Source organism: Mus caroli, unplaced genomic scaffold (genome assembly GCF_978045245.1).
Source record: "Mus caroli unplaced genomic scaffold, Mus_caroli_1 scaffold_17, whole genome shotgun sequence".
Classification (NCBI taxonomy): domain Eukaryota; kingdom Metazoa; phylum Chordata; class Mammalia; order Rodentia; family Muridae; genus Mus; species Mus caroli.
Window position 1 is genome coordinate 4,996,830 of NW_028227272.1, and position 24,161 is coordinate 5,020,990.

The following is a 24,161-nucleotide window of genomic DNA, read 5'->3' on the forward strand; positions in this document are numbered from 1 at the left end:
GAATAAGTGAGTTCTCACAGTCACACTGAGCATCCTCATCCTCACTCAGGCCAGGAGAGTGACTGGCTTCTCCTGTGGTGCACCCACACCAAGGCGGGCTCCCCTGGCTCCTTCCTCTCCCCCTTCTCCTTTGATCCATAGGAACCTCTTCCTGGCTGCAGAGCACACCTGATCCCAGCACACGGGGCCCCGCTCTCTGATTCCTCCGCGGATCTCCTGCACCCACTCCTCCCTGCCATTCACTCTCTACAGGGCAGACCAAGGGACCTTACAACCACCATGCTCCCCTGCTAAGAACAAAAAGGGGTGGCCACAGCTGGGCTCCTTCTTAGAGCATTCATTCCACAAAGCTGGAGAGATGGCTCAGCAGTTATGAGGACTGGCTGCTCTTCCAGATGATGTGGGTTTGATTCCCAGCTCCCATATGGAGGCTCACAACCGCTTGTAACTACAGTTCCCATCCCCAGAGATCCAAGATTCCCTTTTCCGGCCTCTGCAGACACCAGGTATGCATGTGCTGAACAGACATACCTGCAGGCAAAAATACTCATACACATAGAATAAAATAACAACAACGACAACAACAACAATAATAATGCAATAATAATAGTTAAACAATAATAATAGTAATGTTTTTGTCTCAATTTTGTTTTAAATTGTCCCTAGAGGCATTGTAGATGTGCCTGCTGTGTTACATGTGCATCAGTAGGTGGCAGAAAAGAGACAGGCTATGTCTTCATTCGCTGTTCTGACGTATGAACATCTGAATGATTAGTAGCCTAACACTCCCTGAAAAAAAGCGAGCCTGAGACAAGAAGTCTGGCACACGAGAGTCCACACAGGGAGGTAGCCTGAGATGACCACCAGACCAGCCCTGTGCAAGCCAGGGTGGGCTCCCAGGGCAGGGACCGAGCTGGAGAATAGAAGAACCTCACTGGATACAGCAGGCCCCAGGTGAGAGTGAGCCCGAGACAGATAATGGGATCACACAGGCAGGTCTGAGTGAGAAGTGAGCCTGAAAGGACCTCCAGACTGGCGCCATGGGACCCCAACTGGGAGCTAGCCTGAGATGACCACAAGTCAGGCACCCCGCAGGCCCAAGGAAGCAGACCACGCCTGAGATGACCACACCCAGTACCATAATTCACAAGTGGGCAAAGCACTCCTAAGATACTTCAGACACTCAGATCCCAGACACCATCAAGAGGAACAAGTAAGTGGGCAAGAAATGGAAGAGAAATGTAGGGTTATGGATCCTGAGTCCGGTCCACCACAGGGCACAACAGCTCAGCGAGGCAGGATGCAGGAAGTTGACCTCGCTTACCCCGCACATTAGCCAGGCAGGTGCTGGGCCATAGTGAAGCCCCGGGACACCGTTCTGGGGCTAGAGAAGCACACTCTGAGGCGAGGGACAGCCAGAGCTGGCTTGGGAGTCCCCAAGCCCAGGGAGCTGGGGCCATCTGGTTCTCAGGCTCTTGGACACCCAGGAGCCACTAGAAGCTGCAGAAGACCTGAGTCAGAACAGAATCTGGGCTGATGGGCTGATCTGGCCCGGGGCCAGCGGGGAAATGGGAAAGCTCCAGCTGGTCCCATGGGGAGAGTCCTTGGCTTGATGGCAGACTTGGCCTGAGCTTGGCTTGGTAGTCATGGCTGGAAGCACAGAGAGGCCTTCTAAGGGAGACTAGACTGCGGCTCTATAGGTGAAGACCTTCTCCATTGCTCCCCACGGCAAAAAGAGGCAGTCCGTGGTTTTAAGGCATTTATTGTCGTGGTGGAAAGTGGATGAGTAAAACCATGCCCCACTTCTCAAGGCCGGCCTGAGATTAAATACCTTTTGCAGGGAGGAGTGTCTGGGAAAGAAAGCTTATTGGCTAAGCCCTCCATGCCTTTAGATTCCGCAATAAAATGGAGATCTGTCTCGAGCCTATGGTCATGTCCTCTACATGTGGAGGGGTTTGGGGCATTTCCCTCACATGACTGATGGCCACAAATCTATGGGGAGCTGCAGCTAGTGACAGGGACCTAGTGCTTGAGAGCAGGCAAAGTTCCCACTGTCCCTTCAGGGTCTCCAGGGCCTCTAGCCTTAGCTCAACCAGGGACCACAGAGAAAGGTAAACAGAAGGATGTATGTACAATGAGGAGAGGCAGAACAGGAGACTGGAGGGTAGAGTGGGACAGTGTGAAGTGAAGAGCCAGAGATGCCACCTAAGACCATGGTGGCATCCTGGCCTGTGCTGCCACTGGAGGCCACATCTGGGTCCATGGCCTTACAACAGCAGGGGTCTGTTACCACCAAAGGCCAAGCAGACACCTCTGGTCTGGTCTGGTCTGCCACCAGAGAGCTTATTAATGTCTGAGGGCTTTGCAGAACTGTCCCCACCCCTCACCTGGACATTGTGGAAGAGCTAGCACTCAGGACAGCAGGCCCTGCACCTCACTGGGCAGCACAGTCCAGCTGAACCTGATGGTGGGTGCACAGGTGAACCAGCCCTGAGCGTATGAGCTGGCCCTGCAACTTGTCTGCCATGTAGCATCATGAGTGAGGGAAGAGTCATCCTCCCCCTCTCCTTGTCCCTTACCACCTGTGGCAGGCAGGAGAGCTGGCCTTATTCTCAGGAGAGTGGGCTCTGAACCTTGCCTAGGCATCACAATAGAGCATGCCTTCTGGGAGGTGGTGCTGATGAGAGAGAGATGCCCCTTCCCCTCCATCATCCCTTACCACCTATTGCAGGCAGAAGATCTGGGGTCATGAGATTGAGAGAATTGTCCCTGTCCCTCAGCAGCTGCAGTACTCAGGAGAGCAGGGCCTCATCTCACCTGGGCAGCAGGGTAGAGCTGGCCCTGGTTGCTGGAGTTGCAGATGAACCAGCTCCCAAAGCAGGAGACCAGAGGCGCTGGCAAGCTCATGTACCTCTTGGGCCCAGATCCATTGGTCCACCCAGTGGATGGGGCCTTTTGATAAACTGCTGGAGTGCATGAAGGGGAAGGTTCCACAGATCCAAAACCACGGGATCTTCATGACACAGGGCAACAAGAGGATATCCAAGAGGAGTCCAGTGGGGATCCAGTACCAATAGAGTAGCAGAAGCCAGAGCCCTCACACCAGACCAAGGAGTCATTGCGATGAACACTGCAAGCAGAGAAGTGTGGACAAAAGGGTATACTGTGGGACACACTGTGACACAGTACAGCTCCACCATGAGATCTGTCTTTCTCTGTTGGTGGGGAGGTTGCAAGGATGGAGGGTGGGCATGAGGGGGGCAGGGGATGAGTGGGGGGTGGGGTGCATGATTGAAGTCACAAAGAACCAATAAAAAGTTGAAATTTTTGTTTTACAACGTTTATTCCACTGGGTACCATTGAGGCCCCAGTATTGAGAGTTTGGTGCCTTTCTGTGAAGATGTTAGATGACAGCAGTGGAGAGAAGCTGAGGACAGACCCAGGACCTGCCTGCCACAAACATCCACAGGCTCTCAGATCCGACGGAATGAGAATAGGACAGAATCGAGCAGAATGGAATATCAGCAGAATCCTGCCCCCATTGAATGCCCTCTCCTATGGCCAGGAGATAGCCTGTGCCCCTTCTCTCTCACCCACCACGTCTCTCTGTCCACTCCCCCTTCATTGCCTCAAACAAGCCACCTTGTCCCCACAGCAGGACCTTTTCTCTTGCAGCCACCTGCCTGGTCTGCTGCCTCCTTATGCAGTCACCTGCTGGAATATATGTCTCTCCCAGCAGGCAACCTCATCGCTGCCTTTCATCGTTCTGACTTTATGCACAGCCTGACTACTGTGTGTTCCTGGACCATGCTCATTGTCTGTTTTCCTGTGACAGGGTACGGGCCCTTCCCACCACCTGACTCTTCCCATTGCCTTTCCAGTTCCGTCGCTGCCGGGAGATCAAAGTGGGAACGGGAAGCAGCTAGCTGCATCATAACCAGTCAAGAACAGAAAGCAATGAATTCATGCAGGTTTGAGCTCAGCTCAATTTCTCTACTCAAATACAGCCCAATTTGGAGCTGGGTCTTCCCCATTAACAAAGGAGTCACGGGAACCTGATCCAGACAACCCCTCGCTAAGACACTCTTCCCAGGTAATTCCACCTTGGGTCAAGTTAACAAACCCACCACTCACCAACGTGTCCCCAGGCTTCACGCCATACTAGATGACTATAACCAATGAACAAATGAATGAATTTCTCCTCTTCGATGCTGTTGGCTCCTTGGCTGCACACTGCTTGGGTTATTATTATTCCTTTCTGTTCACTCAGGAGGTTCCTCTGCCTCAAATGTCCAGGGAGATAGTATCTTCAGCCTCTGCTCTCAACCTCCAGTTGGGACACCAGTCATAAGGACTGAATGGTCTCTAGAAGGTCTGCTTTGTCTGGGAAAACTCAGAGGTTTTAACAACTTTCCTTAGCCCCTTTATTTGTTCCTCCAGCACATTTCTATTATGTGACCAGCAGATGGCAGCAAAGACCGACCTTCTGATAACCATCGCCACAAAATGTTTCCTGCTTCTGGACTGCTGCCAGTCTCTAACACAGTTTGTTGGCTGGTGGGGCCTGCCTAGATGCTGTGTTTACACTACTCCTGAATAAACAGACGATGTCCCAAGTCCTAGGTCCAGGGACAGAGAAGTGGGTGGTGCAGGTGCTGGCAGGAAAGCATTGACTTGTTTTCCCAGTTGAGTTTGATTCCCCCTTGCAACCCTTCCCTTTTGTGCGTCAGGGACAGTTATCATAGGCTGCCTGTGCCTCGGTTTCCTCATCTATATACTGATGGATCTATCCCCATAGGACTACATGTTTCCCATGGCTCTCTCCTCAGCATGTCAGCTCAGCAATCACGGCTCATCCTACAGTCGTTAACCCTCATTCTTTTCAGTGTTTGTTGACTGACTGACTGACTGACTGACTGACTGGTGTATAGAATGTATAGTAAATGCTCACTGAGCATCAGCTGTGAAGACAATGTCATGATGGAGATGATGATGATATCAAATGATGGCATGGTAACCATGGTGTCATGGTGAACATGATGTAAGGATGAAGATGTCATGCTGAGGATTATAATGCTCTGATAAAGTGGATGTCATTCTGAGAGTGACAGTGATGTCAGGGAGATGGCAGTGTCATCAGGGTTGTTTGAATGAGAATGACCACCGTAGACTCGCAGGTTTGAATATTTGATCCTCAGCGGACGGGACTGTTTGGGAAGGTTTAGGAGGTGTTGGAGGAGGCACACCTCATTAGGGATGGACTTTGAGGTTTCAAAAACCCATCCACTTCCTGTTAGCTCTCTGCCTCCTACTATTGGGTAAATATGTAAGCACTCAGCTACTGCCCCCAGTGCTATGATTGCCTGCCTGCCTGCTGCCTGCTGCCTGTCTGTCTGCCTGCTGCCTGTCTGTCTGCCTGCCTACCTGTCTGTCTGCCTGCCTGCCTGCCTGCCTGCCATGATGGTCACAAACTTTAACTCTCTGAGCCTGAGTCCCAACTTTAAAATGGTCATAGCATTTGGTCACAGCAATAGAAAAGTAACTAAGACAGTCCTTAGAATATTGGTGTCACAGAAAGGCTATGATGTCATTGGTGAATATAGTGGTGTCATTTGATAACAATGTCCTGCAAGGATGGTGACATTGTGAGGGTATGATGTCATGATGCTGAGAACAGTGCTGTCATCTAATAACATGCACCAATGGCCATGAAACCCACTGACGCACTGGCAGCTCCTGCAGTTCCTTCAGCACAAGGATCCCCACCTCCCATCCTGGGCTGCAGTCCCCAGTGACTCCTGCTGAGTACTGCCAAGCTCCACACAGAGACAGCCCCCTCCTCTAGGCCAGGCGAGGGCTGACATCTGGCCTTCAAGCTGGGCACAGACACAGAGGTGAACATCTGAGGAGGAAACTGTGGTTTCGAGGGATGTTCGTACTGGTTGTGCCTGCCGCCTGCCCCTCTTCCTCTGGGGGTCTCCTGATACCCCTGGAGAAGAACAGAGGACCAACACTGCCCAGCTGAGTGGTCCAGGGGGTCTCTAGCCTCTGGGATACATCTGTTAACATTTCCAAAGTGAGCCCCTAGCCCAGAAACTCTTTGTACCAGAAAACCTTTCCTATGGAGAATTAGGCAGTACTCTTCCCAAATCCTCCACTTCCCTCCTCCACCCCAACTCCCCTCTCTCACTTCCCTCTCCTCCACCTCTACCGCCAACCCTCCCACATGCTCTTCTTCACCTCCACTCTCCTCCTCCACCCTCTGTTCCCCCCTCCATCCCTTCCTTCCCAACCCCCTCCACTTCCTTCTTTAACCCCTTCCTCCACCTCTCCCTCCACTCTACTCTCACCGACCCCCTCTATTCACACACACTGGCTGGAGTGACTCACTCAGGAAACCTTCCCTCTTTGGTGCTGGGACCCCAGAGCTCTGACTTCTCCCTGGTGCTACCCACTGTGTCCTCCTGTCTGTGTCCAGATTGTGTGAAGCGTAAGGTAGCATCTGAGGTAGAAGGACCCCACACAACCCTGGGATGCTGTGCTGGCAGACAGGGTGACTCAGGGTGACTCTTTTTTTTTTTTTTTTTTTTTTTTTTGGTTTTTCGAGACAGGGTTTCTCTGTGTAGCCCTGGCTGTCCTGGAACTCACTCTGTAGACCAGGCTGGCCTCGAACTCAGAAATCCTCCTGCCTCTGCCTCCCAAGTGCTGGGATTAAAGGCGTGTGCCACCACCGTGACAGGGTGACTCTTGAAGAGCCAAGCATGCCCGCATCTCTGTGCACCTTTGCACACGTTATCCCACCTCTCTGATCCACCCAGCATCTTCTAACAAAGAAGAGAAGCTGATCCAAAGGGCAGGGCCACGGACAAAATGAAGCCAGCGGAGGCGCAGAGTGAGGCAGAGCTGCAAAACTACCGGATGACTAGGATTGGTGTTTATTTCAGGTGATTAGGGCTCCACACTCCCTCTCCTCTTCCGGTCTACCAGAGGCACACACATGCGCACATCACAGCAGACTGGGCAGCCCAGATAGCACAAAGACAGCAGCCAGGGGGCGCTCATCCTCAGCGAGCCACCACTGGCCTTCTGGCTTCTGTCAGTGGTATTTGAGTAAGAAAAGGTTGCCATCCACTGAGCTGGGTCCAAAAGGCCCTGCGCCTCCTGGGTTGGCCAAACTCAGATGGCTTGGTCCTGTCTCTGGCTCTGGCTCAGGCTGAGCGCACGCGCCGCTGCCAGGAAGACCACCCCAGTGAGCAGCTCAGCTACAAAGCTAATCCAGCCAAGGGCCAGGGACCAGCCAAAGCGTATATCCACCTGATCCAGCAGGGCTCTCTCCTCCAGGAGGCATACTGCCTCTCTGAAGGCAGCTGCCGAGTACGCAATGTAGATGCTGATTCCAGTGAGGGTCACCATGGCTGCAGGGAAAGACAGGGACAGTCATTCAAGACCTCCTAGCCTGCCCCTCCCTCCTCCTCCTCCTCCTCCTCCTCCACCACCACCACCACCACCACCACCGCCACCACCACCACCCAGTTCCCTCCTGAACCCCCCTTCTCTCCTCCACCCCCTCAGCTTCCTTCCTCACTCTTCTTTCAACTCCCCTTCCTCTCACCTCCTCCCTCCTCCCTGTCTCCTTCCTTCTCCTTTGTGCCTGAGAAGTCCTGGAAAAAAACCTATGTCTGCAAAGGCGGGTTGATTAAGACTTCGATGATGTTGCGACTTGTCCGCCCCTGTCAAAGGGCTTAGCGGGCTGTCAGCAAGCCAGCCCTAGAGCAGCCTTCTCCGCATCTTACTTAAACTCACCTACCCAAATGTACCCACCGATGGACCACTTATGGCTTTCTTTATTCGTTGCCATAAAACATTCCATGAATTTCTACTTCATTGGAACATGATATTTGTGGAGACCGAAGACCTGAATCTCTGTTCCCAGACCATGGTCACTAATATTCAGCTCCAGGAAAAAAAACAAAAAACTTCTATTCTTTTAACATAAGAGCTGGATTTTCTTCACATACACCTCTTTCTCCTTCTCTTTCTCCTCCCTCATTTCCCTCCCCCTACCTTCCTCTCCCTCCTCTATCTCTCTCCTCTTCCCCTCTCCCTCTGTTATGCAGGACTGTCCTCCCAGCCAAACTGCTGCCAACATCAGGAGTTCTGCTGGCCTGGAGGGGGCAGGGAGGGTCTTAGCACCCTCACCTGAGTATCTAGCCACCACCATTAGAAGCATTTCTACCCTGATTTTTTGTGGGCGTCGGGGAAGGGTTGGAGGAGATCTGGAGGGGAGGAAAGGGGTGGGCTTCATCTATACAGCCACAGGGAGTCATCACGCATGCTGGGTGGGTACAGACCTTTTGGGGTGGCTGCTTTAAGGTCATCTATGCCCTGCCTGTAACCCCTCACCCACTGCTCTGTCTGTAAGCCTCATAAACTCACAGGTTCCCCCAGTGAACTTCCATTGAATCAGTGAACTTCCTCATTGGGACCCAAGAAGGGGGAAAGATGTGGTTTACACCTTTTCTAGGGAGAAATTTTAGCAACATCCTCCTGTTTCCTCCCCTTCCTCCTTCCCATTCTATACACACACACACACACACACACACACACACAATCATGCCTGGATTGTTCCATGGTTTGGGGGGATCTTAGCCTTTGGGGGTTCTCTTGCTTACATACCAAATGTTCTTACATGCTGAGCCATTTCCTAGGCCTCTGTCTTTCTTTCTCTTGTTGTAATTCAGGGAGCCAGAGGGCACCCATCTGGGCTGTGGGTCCCACTTTCCCAAGGCCTGTAGCCAGGCATGTAAACAGAACTGCCTCGGCCAGTGTCTGTCGGCCCGGCCTTTGTTTGGATGTGGTTGGGTAAGTTTGGTTTGGTTAGGTTTGGTTTAAGGATGGGTTTGGGTTTTTGGAGGGTGTGGTTTGGATTTGGGTTTGAGAGGTGTGGCTTGATTTGGTATTGTTTTCTGTTTGTAAAAGTTACACTGTAGAGCCGGGCGTGGTGGCGCACGCCTTTAATCCCAGCACTCGGGAGGCAGAGGCAGGCGGATTTCTGAGTTCGAGGCCAGCCTGGTCTACAAAGTGAGTGCCAGGACAGCCAGGGCTACACAGAGAAACCCCCTGTCTCAAGAAAAATAAAAAAATAAAAAAGCTACACTGTACGTTATTATCTGGATTTCAGCTTGAAATCAACACTCAGCCTAATGGGTATGTACTGCCATGCCCTGAAGTGTGTCACTTTCTCGCAGTAAACCTTGCACATTTTCAGAGTATGATGCACATGGCTACAATGTGTGTGCATGGAGTAGCTTAAGACGTTGTTGACTACATGGGTCAACTCACACAACTTCTTTTTATGGTGAAACACATAAAAATCTACCCCTTGGCCACATTCAAGTGCAGGGTGTATGGATACACCATCTATGGGTACTGACTCTAATCACGAGGATGGACAATAGGTCCCTGAACTTATGCCTGCTAAATGAAGCTGAGTGCCACACAGCTGACGTGTCCCCAGACCCATCCGCTGCTCCTACTTATGGTTCTGTTCTGTCTCACCATGAGCTCTGCTTACTGAGAACCTACAGCCCAGTGAAGCCATGCATGTGCACTGTGTCCTTCTGTGCCTGGTCAGTCTGATTTCCCACATCAGAAGGGAGCAAAGGCAGCAGTTGTCAGCCCACAGCTCTAAACCGGAAGCCAAGGCCATCCCTGGGAGACCAAGACAGAGGTGGCAGCTTTGCAGCAAGATGCTGGGGATGACTCCTAAGGCTGTGCCCTACCCCGTCCTTCTTCTTTTCCTGGAACCAGAGATCTGGGGAGCTTAAGGCCGAAAACCACTGCCTTTCCCAGCTGCTGTCACAATGGGAGGAAGCCCTTAGAGAAGCTGAGACCTGCCCCTAAAGAGGGTTACAGCAAGGGACTCACCATCAGTACAACTGTAGAGCCTAGGCCCCGGGCAGGTGTACACCTACCTCCAAAGAGAAAGAGGGTCCCGGTGAGCAGCAGGAGGAGGTGAGCTCTGAGGAGGAAGCTCAGGAACCCGGTCATCCCCCCAAATACCATCACGATCAGACTGAGTGGCAATAAGATCACGAATGTCCCATGCATAGCTAAGGAGAAGAGGGTAACAGGCACAGGGGGTTACTAATATGTAGCATCCAATCATTTACATATGTTCACCACGTACCCACAACAGTAGGTCTACACAACTACTTCTAGTGGTAGTTAAGAACCGTGGAGACTCCTGAATGCACGGTCTGAACTGTGAGCATCTTTGCACTTACTCTCTGCAACCCCTAGAGGGCAGTGTTGTATTATTTACTTATTCTCTCAGTGCGACTCAAGAGCCAGCTAATGAATATGCAAATAACCAAGTAAGTCTAAGAGATAAACACCCCCAAGTCTCCCGGGGAAAATCTAGTTCCCTTCTAGCTGAAGACAGTGACAAGTGGTGAGCAGAGGCGGTGGCGAAAGGACAGCTTATAAAATCCCTATACCTGGGGCTGGAGAGATGGCTCCGTGGTTTAGAGTACATGTTGCTCTTGCATTCCCAGCTGTGAGAAATTAACTAATTTCTTAAAACATACAAGGCCAGGGGTGGTGGCACGCTCCTTTAATCCAACCCCTCGGGAGGCAGAGGCATGCCGATCTCTGTGAGTTCAAGACCAGTCTGGTCTACAAAATGAGTTCCAGGACAGCCAGGGCTGTTAAACAGAGAAACCGTGTCTTGAAAAACAAAAACAAAACCCTATACTCATGTTCTGCCTCTGCCTGTTCCTGTCCCAAATTACAGACACATCACAAATTCAAGGCACATGACTCATTTTATCCTGGGAGGGGGGCATGGATCTAATCTCATCCTACACCCCAAACCCTTGGTGATCTTAACAATAAAACATTAATGCAATACAGGGGCTAGTGAGATGGCTCCATAGGCAAAACCACTGGCCATGTTTGCCTGAAGACAGGAGGAGAAAGCTAACGCTACAAAGTTGTCCTCAGGTCTCTCTGTGGGCTGTGCTACACCTGTTCACACACCACACACGATAATGAACAAGATCTTAAACCTGTCATACAGGCAGTGTCTGACTGTGATCTGGGGTCTATCTGTAAAAACAGTAGAATGGGTGGAAATTGCCCTTTCAATTTTGACCTTTTCTGTGGGTGCTAGAGATTTGAACTTGGATTCTCACCCTTGAGCCACAAGCGCTTTACTCTTTAGACCATCTCCTCGGCCCCTCCCCCCAGGACATATTAAATTCAGCAGATGACTAGATGCTGTCTGCTAGGAGCCCCGCTCCACACTCCAGAGACAAAGATGAATAGCTCACGGACAGTACACCCTGTGGATGAGCTGATAGACTGCACACAGGGATTAGCATCAAGATCACAGTGCTACACAATCCTCAAAAGCCATTAAATAAATCAACAGCCTCAACCACCAGGCACACTGGCACTCGTGTGTCCCTCAGTGTCTCAGGATCGACTGAGCACCGGCTGCTCACATTCCCATCCCCAGGGCTCCAGTGTCTGTTCTAACATAACAAGCTGGGGGTAGCTTTGCAACCTCGGTTTTCTCATCTGTCAAATGGAGAACCAACAAATAGCCCATCCTCTGAGCCTGTGAGTTGGGGGCTCAGTACATGAAAGGAAAACACCAATCAGGGTGGGGCTGAAGAGATGGGTCTGTCCATTAAGCACCTGTTGTACAAACATCAGGACCTGAGTTTGAAAGCTTAAAGAAAGTGGGGTGCAACAGCAGCATCTGTAACCCCAGTACTAGGAATGTGGAAACGTGCATCGTCTTTTGTTTGTTTTGATTCTCAAGACAGGGTTTCTCTGTGTAGCCCAGGCTGTCCTGGAACTCACTCTGCAGACCAGGCTGGCCTCGAACTCAGACATTTCACTGCCTCTGACTCCTGAACACTGAGATTAAAGGCTCAGTATGAAAGCTCAGAGTGTGGCTCTGGGGATGTGGTTCCGTACACTGCTTGCCTACCATTCAGGACTGTGTTCCAAACCCAACACCAAGGGAAACTAGGCATGATTCTCAAAACCTTTTAAGGGGTGTGTGTAGCACCCTGAAGAGGTGACTCAGTGTAGCACCCTGAAGAGGTGACTCAGCAGTTAGGAGCATCAGAAGCTCGTCCAAGGATTTGAGTCTAAGCACCCAAGTGGCAGCTAACAACTATCTGTGATGCCAGCTCTAAGGGGGCCCAATTCTTCCCTGGCCCTCACGAGCACTGCCCACAGGGGGTGCATTGACATAACACACATACACATATAGTAGTAATAACAACAACAACAATAATAATAATAACATCTCAAAAACAAGCAATTTAAACCAGGCATTGTCGTGCATGCCTATAATCGCAGTAGTTGAGAGGTAAAGCAGAAGGATCAAAAATTTAAGGTCACTCTCAGCGACACCGTGCATGCGTGGCCAGACTGGGCAACTCGAGACCCAGCCAAACCATAAGCCACCACCAAGGATTTATTTGCTAAGCTTTAGAGTCAAGGTGTTTGAAATCCTGGTCCTCATCCCCACGGCAGGGGGTGGCCCTGCCTCTCAGCAGCCACTTTGGGACAGCAGGCAGCAACATTGGCTTAGGCAGCGCCACTCCAGGTTCTCCCTCTGCCTCTGTCTCTTCTCTGTGTGTTTCCTCTTGTAAGGACACTCGTTCATCATGGGCCTTATAGCCTATTACACTAACCCAAGAGAGCCTCAACTCAAGATCCTCAACTCCATTCACAGTGTTGCTCTTCCCAAGTAAAGCCAGTCATTCACTGATTCTGGAGCTGAGGGTGTGGGCATCTCTCTTTTAAAATGTATTCATTTAATGTAGGAGTGGCATACCGTGGCATGCATGTGGATATCAGAGGACAGCTTTGTGGGGTCAGGTCTCTCCTTCCACCTCTACATGTGGTTTGCATATGAACTGTTCCCCGTAGGCCCGTGTGTTTGAACACTTTGTCCCCAGCTGGAGGCAATGTTTGTTAAGGTTGTGGAACCTTTGGGAAGAGGGGCTCTGCCAGAAAATGTACATCACAGAGGTCCAGTGGGCTTTGAGGCTTTATAGCCTGACCCCATCTTCCATTCAGTTTTTGCTTCCTTGGTGTGGATGTAATGGGATCAGCCTGCCTCTTGCTCCTGCAATCTGCCTTGCCTTCCATACTGGGATTGAGTTCTATCCCTCTGGAACTATGAGCCAAATAAGCCCTTTCCAATAAGTTGTCCTTGTCATAGGTCTTCTATTATGACAACAGGACAAAAATCTAATGAACCTGGGTCTTAGGAATAGAACTCAGGTCACAAGGTGTATGAGGCAAGTGCTCCTGCCTACTGAGTCATTTCTTAGATCCAGGTATGTTTATTTGTTAGTAGTATCATTTACCACACTACCATACACCTTAGGTGATACACAGTAGGAGTATCATATATGCCAAAAGTAGATGCTCAATAGATGGTTGCTATGGTGACCATGGTATCATTACATTGTAGATAGCTCTATGGCGTCATTATAGATCTGAGTGTTATACTGGCTATGGTTAGGATAAGTGTCTCAGAAGCTCATCATCTGGAGGTGATGAGAACAGCAGGAGCTGGGCCTGAAGTGAGGTCTGAGTGGATGGAAATGTACCTTCCAAGGACACGGTGAGAGCCTGCTCTCGTCTCATTCCTACATCCCGGCTGTGAAGGGAGCAGTTTTGCTCAGCCAAGTGTCCCCACCACATTGTGTCACCACAGCCGCAAAGTGATGGGCCCAACTGAGAACAGCACAATGTGACCTTCAGATCCATGAACAAAAATAAACTTTCTGTGCTCATGAGTCGAACAAGCCAGGTGTCCTAATAAGGGAACCCTGACTAATCGGACTGAGGGATGGCAGCAAACAGCAGTGCACAGCCTGTAACACTCTGTAACTAGCACAGCCATTCCCCCACGCAGCTTAATGTTCTAGGCATATTAATCCTTTCATCTTACAGGTTCCATAATTTTCCTTAACATCGTGCATACACATAAATGTCTACTCATCCTCCATCTGACCCGCACCCCCTCCACCCCCCGAGGCTTTTCACCACCACTTCAAACAAACACGGTAAACCTCGTCCTAAAAATGTCACAGAGAACCAGGCAGTGGTGGTGCACACAGCATTTGGGAGGCAGAGGCAGGTGGATTTCTGAGTTCAAGGCCAGCCTGGTCTACAGAGTGAGTTCTGGGACAGCCAGGGCTACACAGAGAAACCCTGTCTAGAAAAACAAACAAACAAAAATGTCACAGAGATCGTACAAGTGGAATCAATGTTTTAAGATTTTTAAGCATGGGTTGGCTTTCCATAGGTGCCCCAGAAAGGCTGCCTTCATACCCAAACCTTCACACTCCCAAGGAGTTGAGGCCCTGCATTAGTCAGCTGTGGCAAAACATCTGAGTGAGAGAAAACTAAAAAGAAGAAAGGTTGCTTTGGGCTGAGTTCCCAAGGCTTCTGTCTATGCTCACCGCGTTTCCTGGCTCTCAGGCTGGAGACAGCAGAAACGCCATAGCAAACAAGAGCTACCCATCTCTAGGGAGTGAGGAGGAGATGAGGTGCCGGGGGAGGCCAGGAACACTCTCAGCCACTTCCTCAACCTGCTCGTACTACAGCTCATAACTCAGACACATCCACAGATTCGCCACGGACACAGCTAGTGCCACTCAGTGGCCTCTCTGCCCTGGACACTCGGTGACCTCTCCACAGACCAAGACTGTGAGGGGAGATTCCATATCCAAAGCAGAGCAGACTGCCGGGCTCTGGCCTCACTTGCTCTCTGCACCCCACCTTGCCTGCAGTACCGCTCTGAGGAAATCACACATTATTTCCCTGCTATGCCCAGAGCTTTGTGGCGTTGTGTGTTTTATGTCCCCTCTGGTTCCACCCCCGCTCTTCCATTCTCATTTCGCACCCAGCTTCATTTTAATTTTCCACACGACTGCAGCGCCCGTGCATCCTGAATGCCAGGAAACCCAGTCTGGCGATTTCCCCGCCCACAACCTCATCTTTTCAGAGATAGCCAGGCCAGGTCCCCAGCCTCAGTCAGCCTCTGCCGCCAGCCTGTTTTGCTAGGGAAAGCACTTGACCCTCTGGGTCCTCATCTGACCAGCTTGATCACGGCCACCTACTCAGAAGAGACATGGGTGAAGATGAATCTGGAAAGAAGGGGTATGCCTCTGAAAAGCACATTCTAGCCCACCCTCCAGAACCGTAAGGCTTCTGGCTGTCTCTGGAACATTCTGACCCAATCCTATCTCCTGCCTTGGCTTATTCATCCTCCTCAAAGTTTCTTGCCTGAGGCAAAACAGCCTGAAACTCTGACCCAGTGTGTGTGTGTGTGTGTTTACATGTTCCTGCATGTTCAAGTCTGAGTGAACCTGTGTGAGGCCAGAGGTCAACCCCAAGAGTCATTTCTAAGAGCATCATTCAGTTTGGGTTTCAAGACAAGAGTCTCCGGCTGGCCTGGAATTCACAACTCAGCTGTCTAGACAAAGAACCTGTCTCTTGGCCATCCACCTACAAGTTCTGGGGTGACAAGCATGTGCCATCACTGATGGGTTTCTTTTCCAGGGGGCTTATGAATTTTGGTTTGGTTTTGGTTGTTGTTTGGACTGGGTTTTGTAGGTTCTGGGTATTGAGCTTGGGTCCCATGCTTTCATGGCAGGCCAGCTCTCCAAGCCTACAAGTCTTATACATGCATTGTACTAAAATGTGGCTCAACACAGCACCATTCCAAAAGTAAACTGCCAGGGTTCAAGTCCCAAACCTGCCAGCTATTACACAAATGTAACTCACCTACACCCTGTATCCCATGTTTTCTCACCTACAACACTGAGTATGATAATAATAAGTATGATATTGATATTAGGCTATCTGTGGTGGAGATTAAATCAGTTGATATGTCTGAAGAGATAAGACCAGTGTTTGGCTGACAGAAGCCAATATCTGATGAGATTCAATGCCAGACAGACAGCCCAATGCTAGTGTAAAATAAATACACACTAAATGAATCAGTGGATCAGGATGGGGAAATGGCTCAGGGGTAAAATGCTTGCTTTGCAACCGTGAGGGCCTGAATTCAAAACCCCAGCATCTGCACTAACACCAGGTGTGGCAGCACCCACTTGTAACCCCATAGGTCGGGCAGGTGGGTGGGGGACATCTGGTCATCCTGTCAGCTGTCTACCTGAAACAAGAAGCTCCAGGTAAAGTGAGAGACCCTGTCTCAAAAAAATTTTTTAAAGGTGTAAAGTTATAGAGGAAGAAACCCAACATCCACCTTTGGCCTCCACAAATATACAACTAACATGTACATATGTGTGTGCGCACGCACACACACACACACATTCTTTTTTAAAAGAAACTTTAGTATTATTTTGTGCATGTGTGCATGTTTTAGAGAGATCATGTCTCTGCCATATCTGATCATGTGTGTCATAACATGCATGTAGGGCTCAGAGGACCCCTTTGTGGAGTCAATTCTCTCTTACCATGTTTCCATGGGTTCCGGGAACAAAACCCAAATCTATGGTCTTGCACAGCAAGCATCCACCGAGCCATCCTACCAGCTTCCAGAAATCTCTAAAATAAGCATATCTCCAATTACTAGTTCCATTTTTTCCATTTTACATTAAACATTAAGGCATTAATTGAGCTCCTACTGTATTCAGATCCTATCCCTGGATCTTTGCGTATAGGATCTCATTTCCTCCCAGAAGAACCCACTTAAAGGCACGGCTGATGGCTGAGAGTGCATACAAGTGGGTAAGTTGCAGTCAAGAGTCCCCACTTTCTATCCCTTGTCTTTAAGGGCCTGATGCCATTTCTGCACCTATATTAAGACTGACCACAAGGCCTGGTGTAGTGACGCACACCAATCTTGTCTGGAAAGGGGAAAAAAATAAAAATAAATAAATAAATAAATAAATAAATAAATGGTGTCAGCCTGGCCAATCACCATACAACATCTTTTTAGCTTCACGCAATTGGCTCAACACACAGGCACATGACTCGATCTGGCCCAATAGGATACCTGACTGGAAATTTTAGCAGTGCAGAAGCCCCTCCCTACTTGGCTGCAGGACTCAGATCCAAACAGACCCCCTTCCAAAGTGAAGCTCACAAAAGGAGGAAAAGAAAGAGAGCCCCAGGGATCCCAACACACCGGACCACCTCAAAAAACACGGGCCAGCCATTCCTTTTAAGTTGGCATAATCGGTATTTCTGTCGTTTGCTACAGAAAGATTCCTGACTGATACCCTAAGCCTGCTCACTGTCCATCGGACTCATTTAGAGAGCTAAGTGATAAACTCCTTGCCCCCAAAAGCATTTCCCTGGAGCAAATCTGAAAGCCAAATAAGTATTCAAGCCTGGTTATCAAGACTCTGCTACTAAGGAACATGCCCCCTGGATGCCGAACTAATTGGTTTTCATTCAGGAAGAGTCTTAATGTAGAATTATCTAGGCCTGGTCGGCCTGTGAGCATGTCTACGGGGTGAGGGTGTCTTGGTTGTCGATTGAGGTGGGCAGATCCACCCTGCATGTAGAAGGCATTATTTCATGCATGGGGCCCTGGACAACATGAAGTAGAGAAAATACAAACAAAGAAGCAAGCATCCACCCATCCCTCTATGTTGTTGGCCATGGCCGCAGTTATGTTCCTGCCCTGGCTCCCTCATAGCAGTAGACTATACACTGGAATTGTTGCCTATGTCGCTTTCGTCAGGGAGCTTTGTCACAGTAACAGAGCTCATTCTAGAGCAGATGGCTTTCTCTGGCCCCTGACTGGAAGAGGTAAGGAGTTGGGCCATCTGTTCTGAACTTCGCAAGTCTGCTCACATTCCTCCTCCCAGATGGCCAAATGGAATCAAGAGGCAGCGGTGATGGGGTTTGCCCCACCACTCTGCCTGCAGGGGTCAGAATGTGCTCAAGTGGTCCCTGGGCAGACGTGGGTTTTCTGCCCATCCATGCCCACCAGGATGAGCTTAGGGAGTTGACTCAGAACTCTGTTGTCGACCTGTCTCTCTGGCCAATGTAATGGATCTTTAAATGACTGGAACATCTTTATATCATAAAGAGCTTGGACCAAACACAAAATTCATTTATGGGGAAAAACCAATTCTGAGAAAAAGCTCTCTCTGGGGGTGATTTCAATGAGTGTACAGTCCGAAGGGGCAGCTTGCCCTCATTCCTGGCTAATACAATGGAGACAACAGCAGCCCCAGCTCCTGGCTGTATATGTAACCAAGCACCCACCACCCCAGACTTATTAAAGGCAACTCCCAAATTCCACCCTCACCACAGGCTTAGAAGGAGGCCATCAGGCAGTTCAGTGAGTAAAGGGCTTTCCGTGCCTGTCTTGTGGCCTGAGTGCATCCCCAGATGAAGGTTGGGAGGACCAGCTCATGAAGTGGTCCTTTGATCTACACAGACTCTACACACAATAACAGTAAACATTGTTTTAAAAGCTCTCTGTGCAATAGGGAGATTTTCTAAAAGATTAGAAAGAAGATGGTTCCTACCCTCAATGTGAGGGAGCTGAGGCCCAGACACGTAGAGGCAATACCCAAGGTCACACAAAAATCTGCTGCTTAGACTACATCCCAGGGGAAGAGCTGGCTGAGTGCAGCCAAGAATCTGCCTGCTTCCCAGCCTCAGGGGACAAGCAGGGCACTTGCAGTAGCAAGCTGAGAGGAAAGCCAGCCCAGGGCCAACTCTGTCTATGTGGATCCAATAGGATTTAAGCAGGACGAGGTGGCTCAATGATGGCACCAGCCTTGACAAAGGGTCACCAGTGTATCACAGGTTAAAAGGAGACTGGAGAGGGTTTAGTGAGAACAGTGAGTGATCGCTGAGAGCCAGCCCTGAGTCTGCCAAGCCCTTCTTTGAGGCACCACACACAACAGCTAAAGAGCGAAGTGGGGGTCTTAACTGCTCATTTTGATCGTGTGATGTCTTGTGTTATCATTCTTTTATCTACCCCCCAGTGCTGGGGGTAGGACCCAGGGCTTTGTGCATCCTAGGCAAGTCACTGAACTCTATCTCCAGAACTATTCACTTAGTTTAAGTTGCCCAGGCCGACACTGAACTCACATTGGAGTTCAGCAGTCTTTAAACTTTTGGTCTTCCTGACTCAGCCTCCCAAGTGTTTTGTGTATTTTCATCCCTGTGTTGGGGTCCTGACAGCACCCTGAATGGGTTTGACACCTCATTTTCATCAGTGTGGAAATGAGACTTAGAAAGGCCAAGAAACCTACTCCAGGATCAAGAGGTCCAGAGAAGGCACTGAGTTAGGGATAGACCCTTCTCTCCCATACTTCAAACACAAATTCTAGATGATTCTTGAAGCACTACTCAAACAATAGCCAAAGCACCTCTCAGCGCAGTTGGAGCACACAGCAGTACAGACTGCCCACACCCCACCTCAGCTCCCACATGGGGGTGACCACAGGGGAGCCTCTGGCAGTGGAAACTTACACAGAGTTGTGCTGGAGCTGACAAGGGCCAGGTAAGATTTGGGGAATTTTATGAGCAGGAAATATTATGCTGACAATGTAAAACTGATCAAAGTGGAAATGTAACACAGAAAGGGCTAATATTATAAATAAAGGGCTCTAAATTTTTTCAAGAGAGCTATTTGTTAAATATTTCCCAGAATGCTACTGGACTTGAGAGAAACACTTTGGTTCCAAGTCATCTATTTGTATATCCATCCATTCACTTCTCCACCCATCTAGTCATTCCCTGCTCTATCCATCCAGTCATCCACTCATCCATCTATCCAGTCATTCACTCCTCCATCCATCCATCCATCCACCCATCCATTCATCCATCCATCTAGTCATTCACTCCTTCATCCATCCAGTCATCCACTCATCCTCTCACTCCCCCATTCATCTAGTCATTCACTCATTCATCCATCCAGTCATCCATTCATCCATTCACTCCTCTGCCCATCTAGTCATTCACTCTTCCATCCATCCATTCATCCACTCATCCTCTCACTCCTCCATCCATCTAGTCATTCACTCATTCATCCATCCAGTCATCCATTCATCCATTCACTCCTCTGCCTATCTAGTCATTCACTCTTCCATCCATCCAGTCATCCACTCATCCTCTCACTCCCCCATTCATCTAGTCATTCACTCATTCATCCATCCAGTCATCCATTCATCCATTCACTCCTCTGCCCATCTAGTCATTCACTCTTCCATCCATCCATTCATCCACTCATCCTCTCACTCCTCCATCCATCTGGTCATTCACTCATTCATCCACTCACTCATCCATCTATCCAGTCATTCACTCTTCCATCCATCCATTCATCCACTAACTCATCCATCAATCTAATCATTCATTAATCTATCCATCTATCCATTCATTGACTGTTCCATTCATTCATATCTATATAATTTTGATTGTGATCTGCTGTCTGCCAATTTCTGTGCTAAGTACTGAGATTTCAACAATGGGCAGGATAGAGAAAAATCTCTGCCTTCATGGAATTTACAGTCTAATGAAAAGGTGAGATTCTACACTTCAAAAAGCCAAATGACCTGTTCAGAATCAGAACAGAATTAGCAAAGCTAAGCTAGTAGGTGGGAGCAGAGGGACATGAGGAAGATGTCAGGAATTGGCATGTGCAAAGTCCTAAGCAAGAGGGAACCTGAGATGCAGAGGGAAGAGCTAGGGAAGAAACAGAGAGGAGGGCTAAGGGTAACTTCCTAAGCCACAGGCTGTCTGTCCAATACTACCCACACCCAACGTCTATGGATGTCCATTCTCGTTTCATATCCCCTCTCAAGACCCTTCTTGGACTCAGTTGCCAAGTGAAAGTCAAACACAGAGACAATGCTCCAGGCCTGGTGCTAAATATAATTCCAGCTACTCAGGTGGCTGAGGCAGGAGAATTGCAAGTCCAGGCCTGACAGAGTTGCAGTGTGTGTTCAAGGTCAGGCTAGAAAACTTAGTTCAAAAAAAAAAAAAACTGAAATGAAGAAGAGAGAGACAGGGATTGATTGAGTTCAGTGGTAGAACGTTTGCCTGTATGAACGTGTGTTTAATACCCAGTGCTGACACAGTAGTGGAGAGAAGAGGGAGATACCAACTTTGAGCAGGGTGGATGTGAGAATCAGAGACAGTGATGGAAAGCTCTTAGCTGGTGTCTGGGCCGCCCTAAATTCCAATAAACAAAATTAACCCCCTTTTCCCCGTTCTGCCACAGGTGTCATTCAAGCCCCTTTTCCTTTTATATTGAGCTTCAATTCTCTAAGTAGCAGACCCTGTGGGAGGTGCTGGGAAAACCAGGCACCAACAAGTCACATGTGACCACCCTTCAGGCAACAGGATGCTCGCCTCTTCCAAAGTACCTGCCTTAAATCACCCCACACTCTTTTTACTGACAAACTGGCCCTCAGACTACTGGACAAGACCTTTCATTTAGCGTCACCATCCAAAGGTGTTTGGACACTGGCTTGGACTCCCCCACCTTCTTTCATGAGGACTACCACTCAAATGTAATTGCTTGTGTAGTGAGGACCTCTTTCCACAGCAAGTCCAGAAAGGCCTAGAGGGCACTGCCTGGATTTGAGGTCTAGCTCAGTCACCAATGGTGCACAGGGCTGTCTGTTGGTTGGATGAATTCTACATACCTTCAAGTTAAAATAAGAGTGGCCCCGCCCCCAGGCATAGCCCCACCCTCTCAGGCCCTGTGGTCAAAGGCCTCCCACCCACAGCCTCCATGACCACTGAAGTTCAGGTTTGGAGAAGAGCATCAAAACTGAGGGACTGTTCCCTCCATCCATTGTCCCCAGACTTACTGAGAAGCTGTCTGCTGGAGTCGCTGACCGTCACATTCTCCTGCCAGAAAGGGTTCATCAATGGCGTGCAGGAGCTCTGGACTGATGGGAGGAAGGAGTTTCACCTGCAGAACCCTGAAACTCCCCCCCCACCCCCCGCCCCAAAGCTGCCCTAGATGTCTCCGGCCCAAGAAATCAAGAGGGTGTTAATGCACTTGTAAGCTGGGCACTTCGTACTTTTGCAGGCCAGCCTCTCTGTCGATCCTCCCAGCACCCCTAAGTGCTTGGCACTGTGAGCTTGGAGGTTGAGACAGGAGTATGAGGCAAGCAACAGGTCCCAGGTACTGCACCCAGGTGAGAACACCGACCCTGGAAGGACCCTTACCTCGGCAAGTCCTCCAGAGTCCCGAGTGGGAGCTAAGAGGCTCTTGCTGGCTGCGGTTGGCCGGTCCCTGGTCCCGCACCCTCTGGCTGCTCCTTTCCAGCCTCTCGGTGTCGATGATGTACCAGAAGTCGGTGCCGATGGCGGCTGCCAGCAGCACGAAGCTCAGAGCCCCGCTCAGCGCCGCCGCTCCCGCCAGAGCGCCCAGGCGCACCCGCATCTCCCAGCGTTGGGCCCCGGGGCGCAGGCTCCTGCCCACGCTCCCGGTCTGTTCGCTGCACTCCAGATTCTCCAGCGTGGATCTGGAATCCGGCTCAAACTCTGGCTCCACCGCCCTCACTTAAGCGATCCCACCCGCACGTGCTCCGGCCCAGATCAGTGACCTCAGGGATCCCTGTCCCCGCAGACCTCCACCCTAGTGCCTCCCGACCCTCCTCGGTCCGACTAGCACAGGTGCCACCTGCTCTCGCAGCTCCAACTTGCGCCCCGTTCCAGCGTCTCTTTCTTTCTGGCTGTGCACTCTTCTCCCCAGCCCCCGACTACTGCCTCCACTCCCCTGCCTCACCCTCCATGAACCCCTCCAGCCGCTCCCCGCCTCTGTCGACCTCAGTCCTCCTTGTTCTCCCCACACCTCTACCTCGGCGCCCCCAGTTCAGCCGGCGTCTATCTTCGCTTCCCACCGCTCCGGATCGGGGCGAGCGTCCTGAAACCTCAAGAAGACTGGGCTCACAAGACGAGAAGGCTGGACTGAGGGAGGTGCCAAGGGGGCGGTGCTGAAGAGAAGGCGGACTTCAGATACTAGGGAGTCAGAGGAGGGTGACTTTCTCTAATCTGGGGTTGCAGAGTCTCCTGCAAAGCCTCCTCCTGAGGCGCTTTTGATTCCAAAATGCACCTTCAAGTAATTTTCCTCTGCTGACTACAAAAGAAAAGGTCGGGATTTTTTTTTTCACAAAAATTATTTTAGTCAACAGGGAACATTAGGTTCTGTGACTCTATTTTCTTTGTCAACAAAATCTTCATCATCACAACCAGCACTTCACTAACACCACAGCCCTACCCGCCACCCCATCATCTACGTCACCACTACTACCAGCACCATCAGCCTCACCATTTCTACCATTGCCCTCACCCCACCATCAGCACCACCGCCGTCATCCCACCCTCACCCTGTCACCATTACCACACCAACAATAACAACCTCATCACCACTGTTACCACAAACACAGTTACCATTTTCTTTACCATCGCCATTACCAGCGTTGTCAATACTGCCATCCCCTTCCTCAGCACAAAACCTCTCATTGCTTTTGAAACACTTCCAAAGCCGGCCCGTCTGGCACGAGGGTCCATGCTAAGAAGAAAGGGCATTAGCAGTCCAATCGCAGCCCAGACTTCCCATTCCTAAAGCAAGACACCCCAAGGAAACTCTCCTGTGTGTATGGCTATGGGAGTGAGGGAAGCAGGTTTGAAGAGTCAGAGATGGCCTGCCTTGCAGTCTGCAGTTCTCAATGGCCCCTCATTGCTACCTTCTTCGCTGAGAACTCAAACCCTTGATGCTGCTGTGACACCGTTTTAAAGAACTGTAACGCTGAAGTCAGTGAATAGGGGTGAGTAACCAGATGGCTTCGCTGAGAACTCAAACCCTTGATGCTGCTGTGACACCGTTTTAAAGAACTGTAACGCTGAAGTCAGTGAATAGGGGTGAGTAACCAGATGGGAGGCCTCAGTTAGTCTTTGGGGAAGCAGCATTGACCCTGAGACGTGGACAAGCCAGCAGCTTACCCTACCTGCAGGAGTGTGAAAGTTTGCTACATACAGAGAAGTTTCAAGAATCTGGTGAGGGAAGGGGGCTTAGAAGAAAGAGACAAGATGGTAGAAAGCAACAGTGTACAGGTCTGCAGACTCATGAGTGGGACTTGGGATTTCAGAGCTCATTGGACTGACAG

General features: G+C 50.1%; 1 protein-coding gene and 1 non-coding gene across 2 annotated transcripts; one reads left to right on the top strand and one right to left on the bottom strand.

The window, feature by feature from the left end:
• Positions 1 to 655: 655 nt before the first annotated feature.
• LOC115029630 (small nucleolar RNA SNORA17) lies at positions 656 to 787 on the top strand. The gene has a single exon (XR_003835196.2). It is a non-coding gene; the product is annotated as a small nucleolar RNA SNORA17 (small nucleolar RNA).
• A 6,030-nt stretch (positions 788 to 6,817) lies between these two features.
• Tmem114 (transmembrane protein 114) lies at positions 6,818 to 22,892 on the bottom strand. Its single transcript, XM_085832236.1, has 4 exons — positions 22,219 to 22,892; positions 21,855 to 21,935; positions 9,975 to 10,112; positions 6,818 to 7,415 (listed from the first exon to the last, which is right to left on the bottom strand). Exons 1-4 carry the CDS (start codon positions 22,433 to 22,435, stop codon positions 7,177 to 7,179), a joined length of 675 nt encoding a protein of 224 aa, XP_085688362.1. The 5' UTR covers positions 22,436 to 22,892; the 3' UTR covers positions 6,818 to 7,176.
• Positions 22,893 to 24,161: the final 1,269 nt, after the last annotated feature.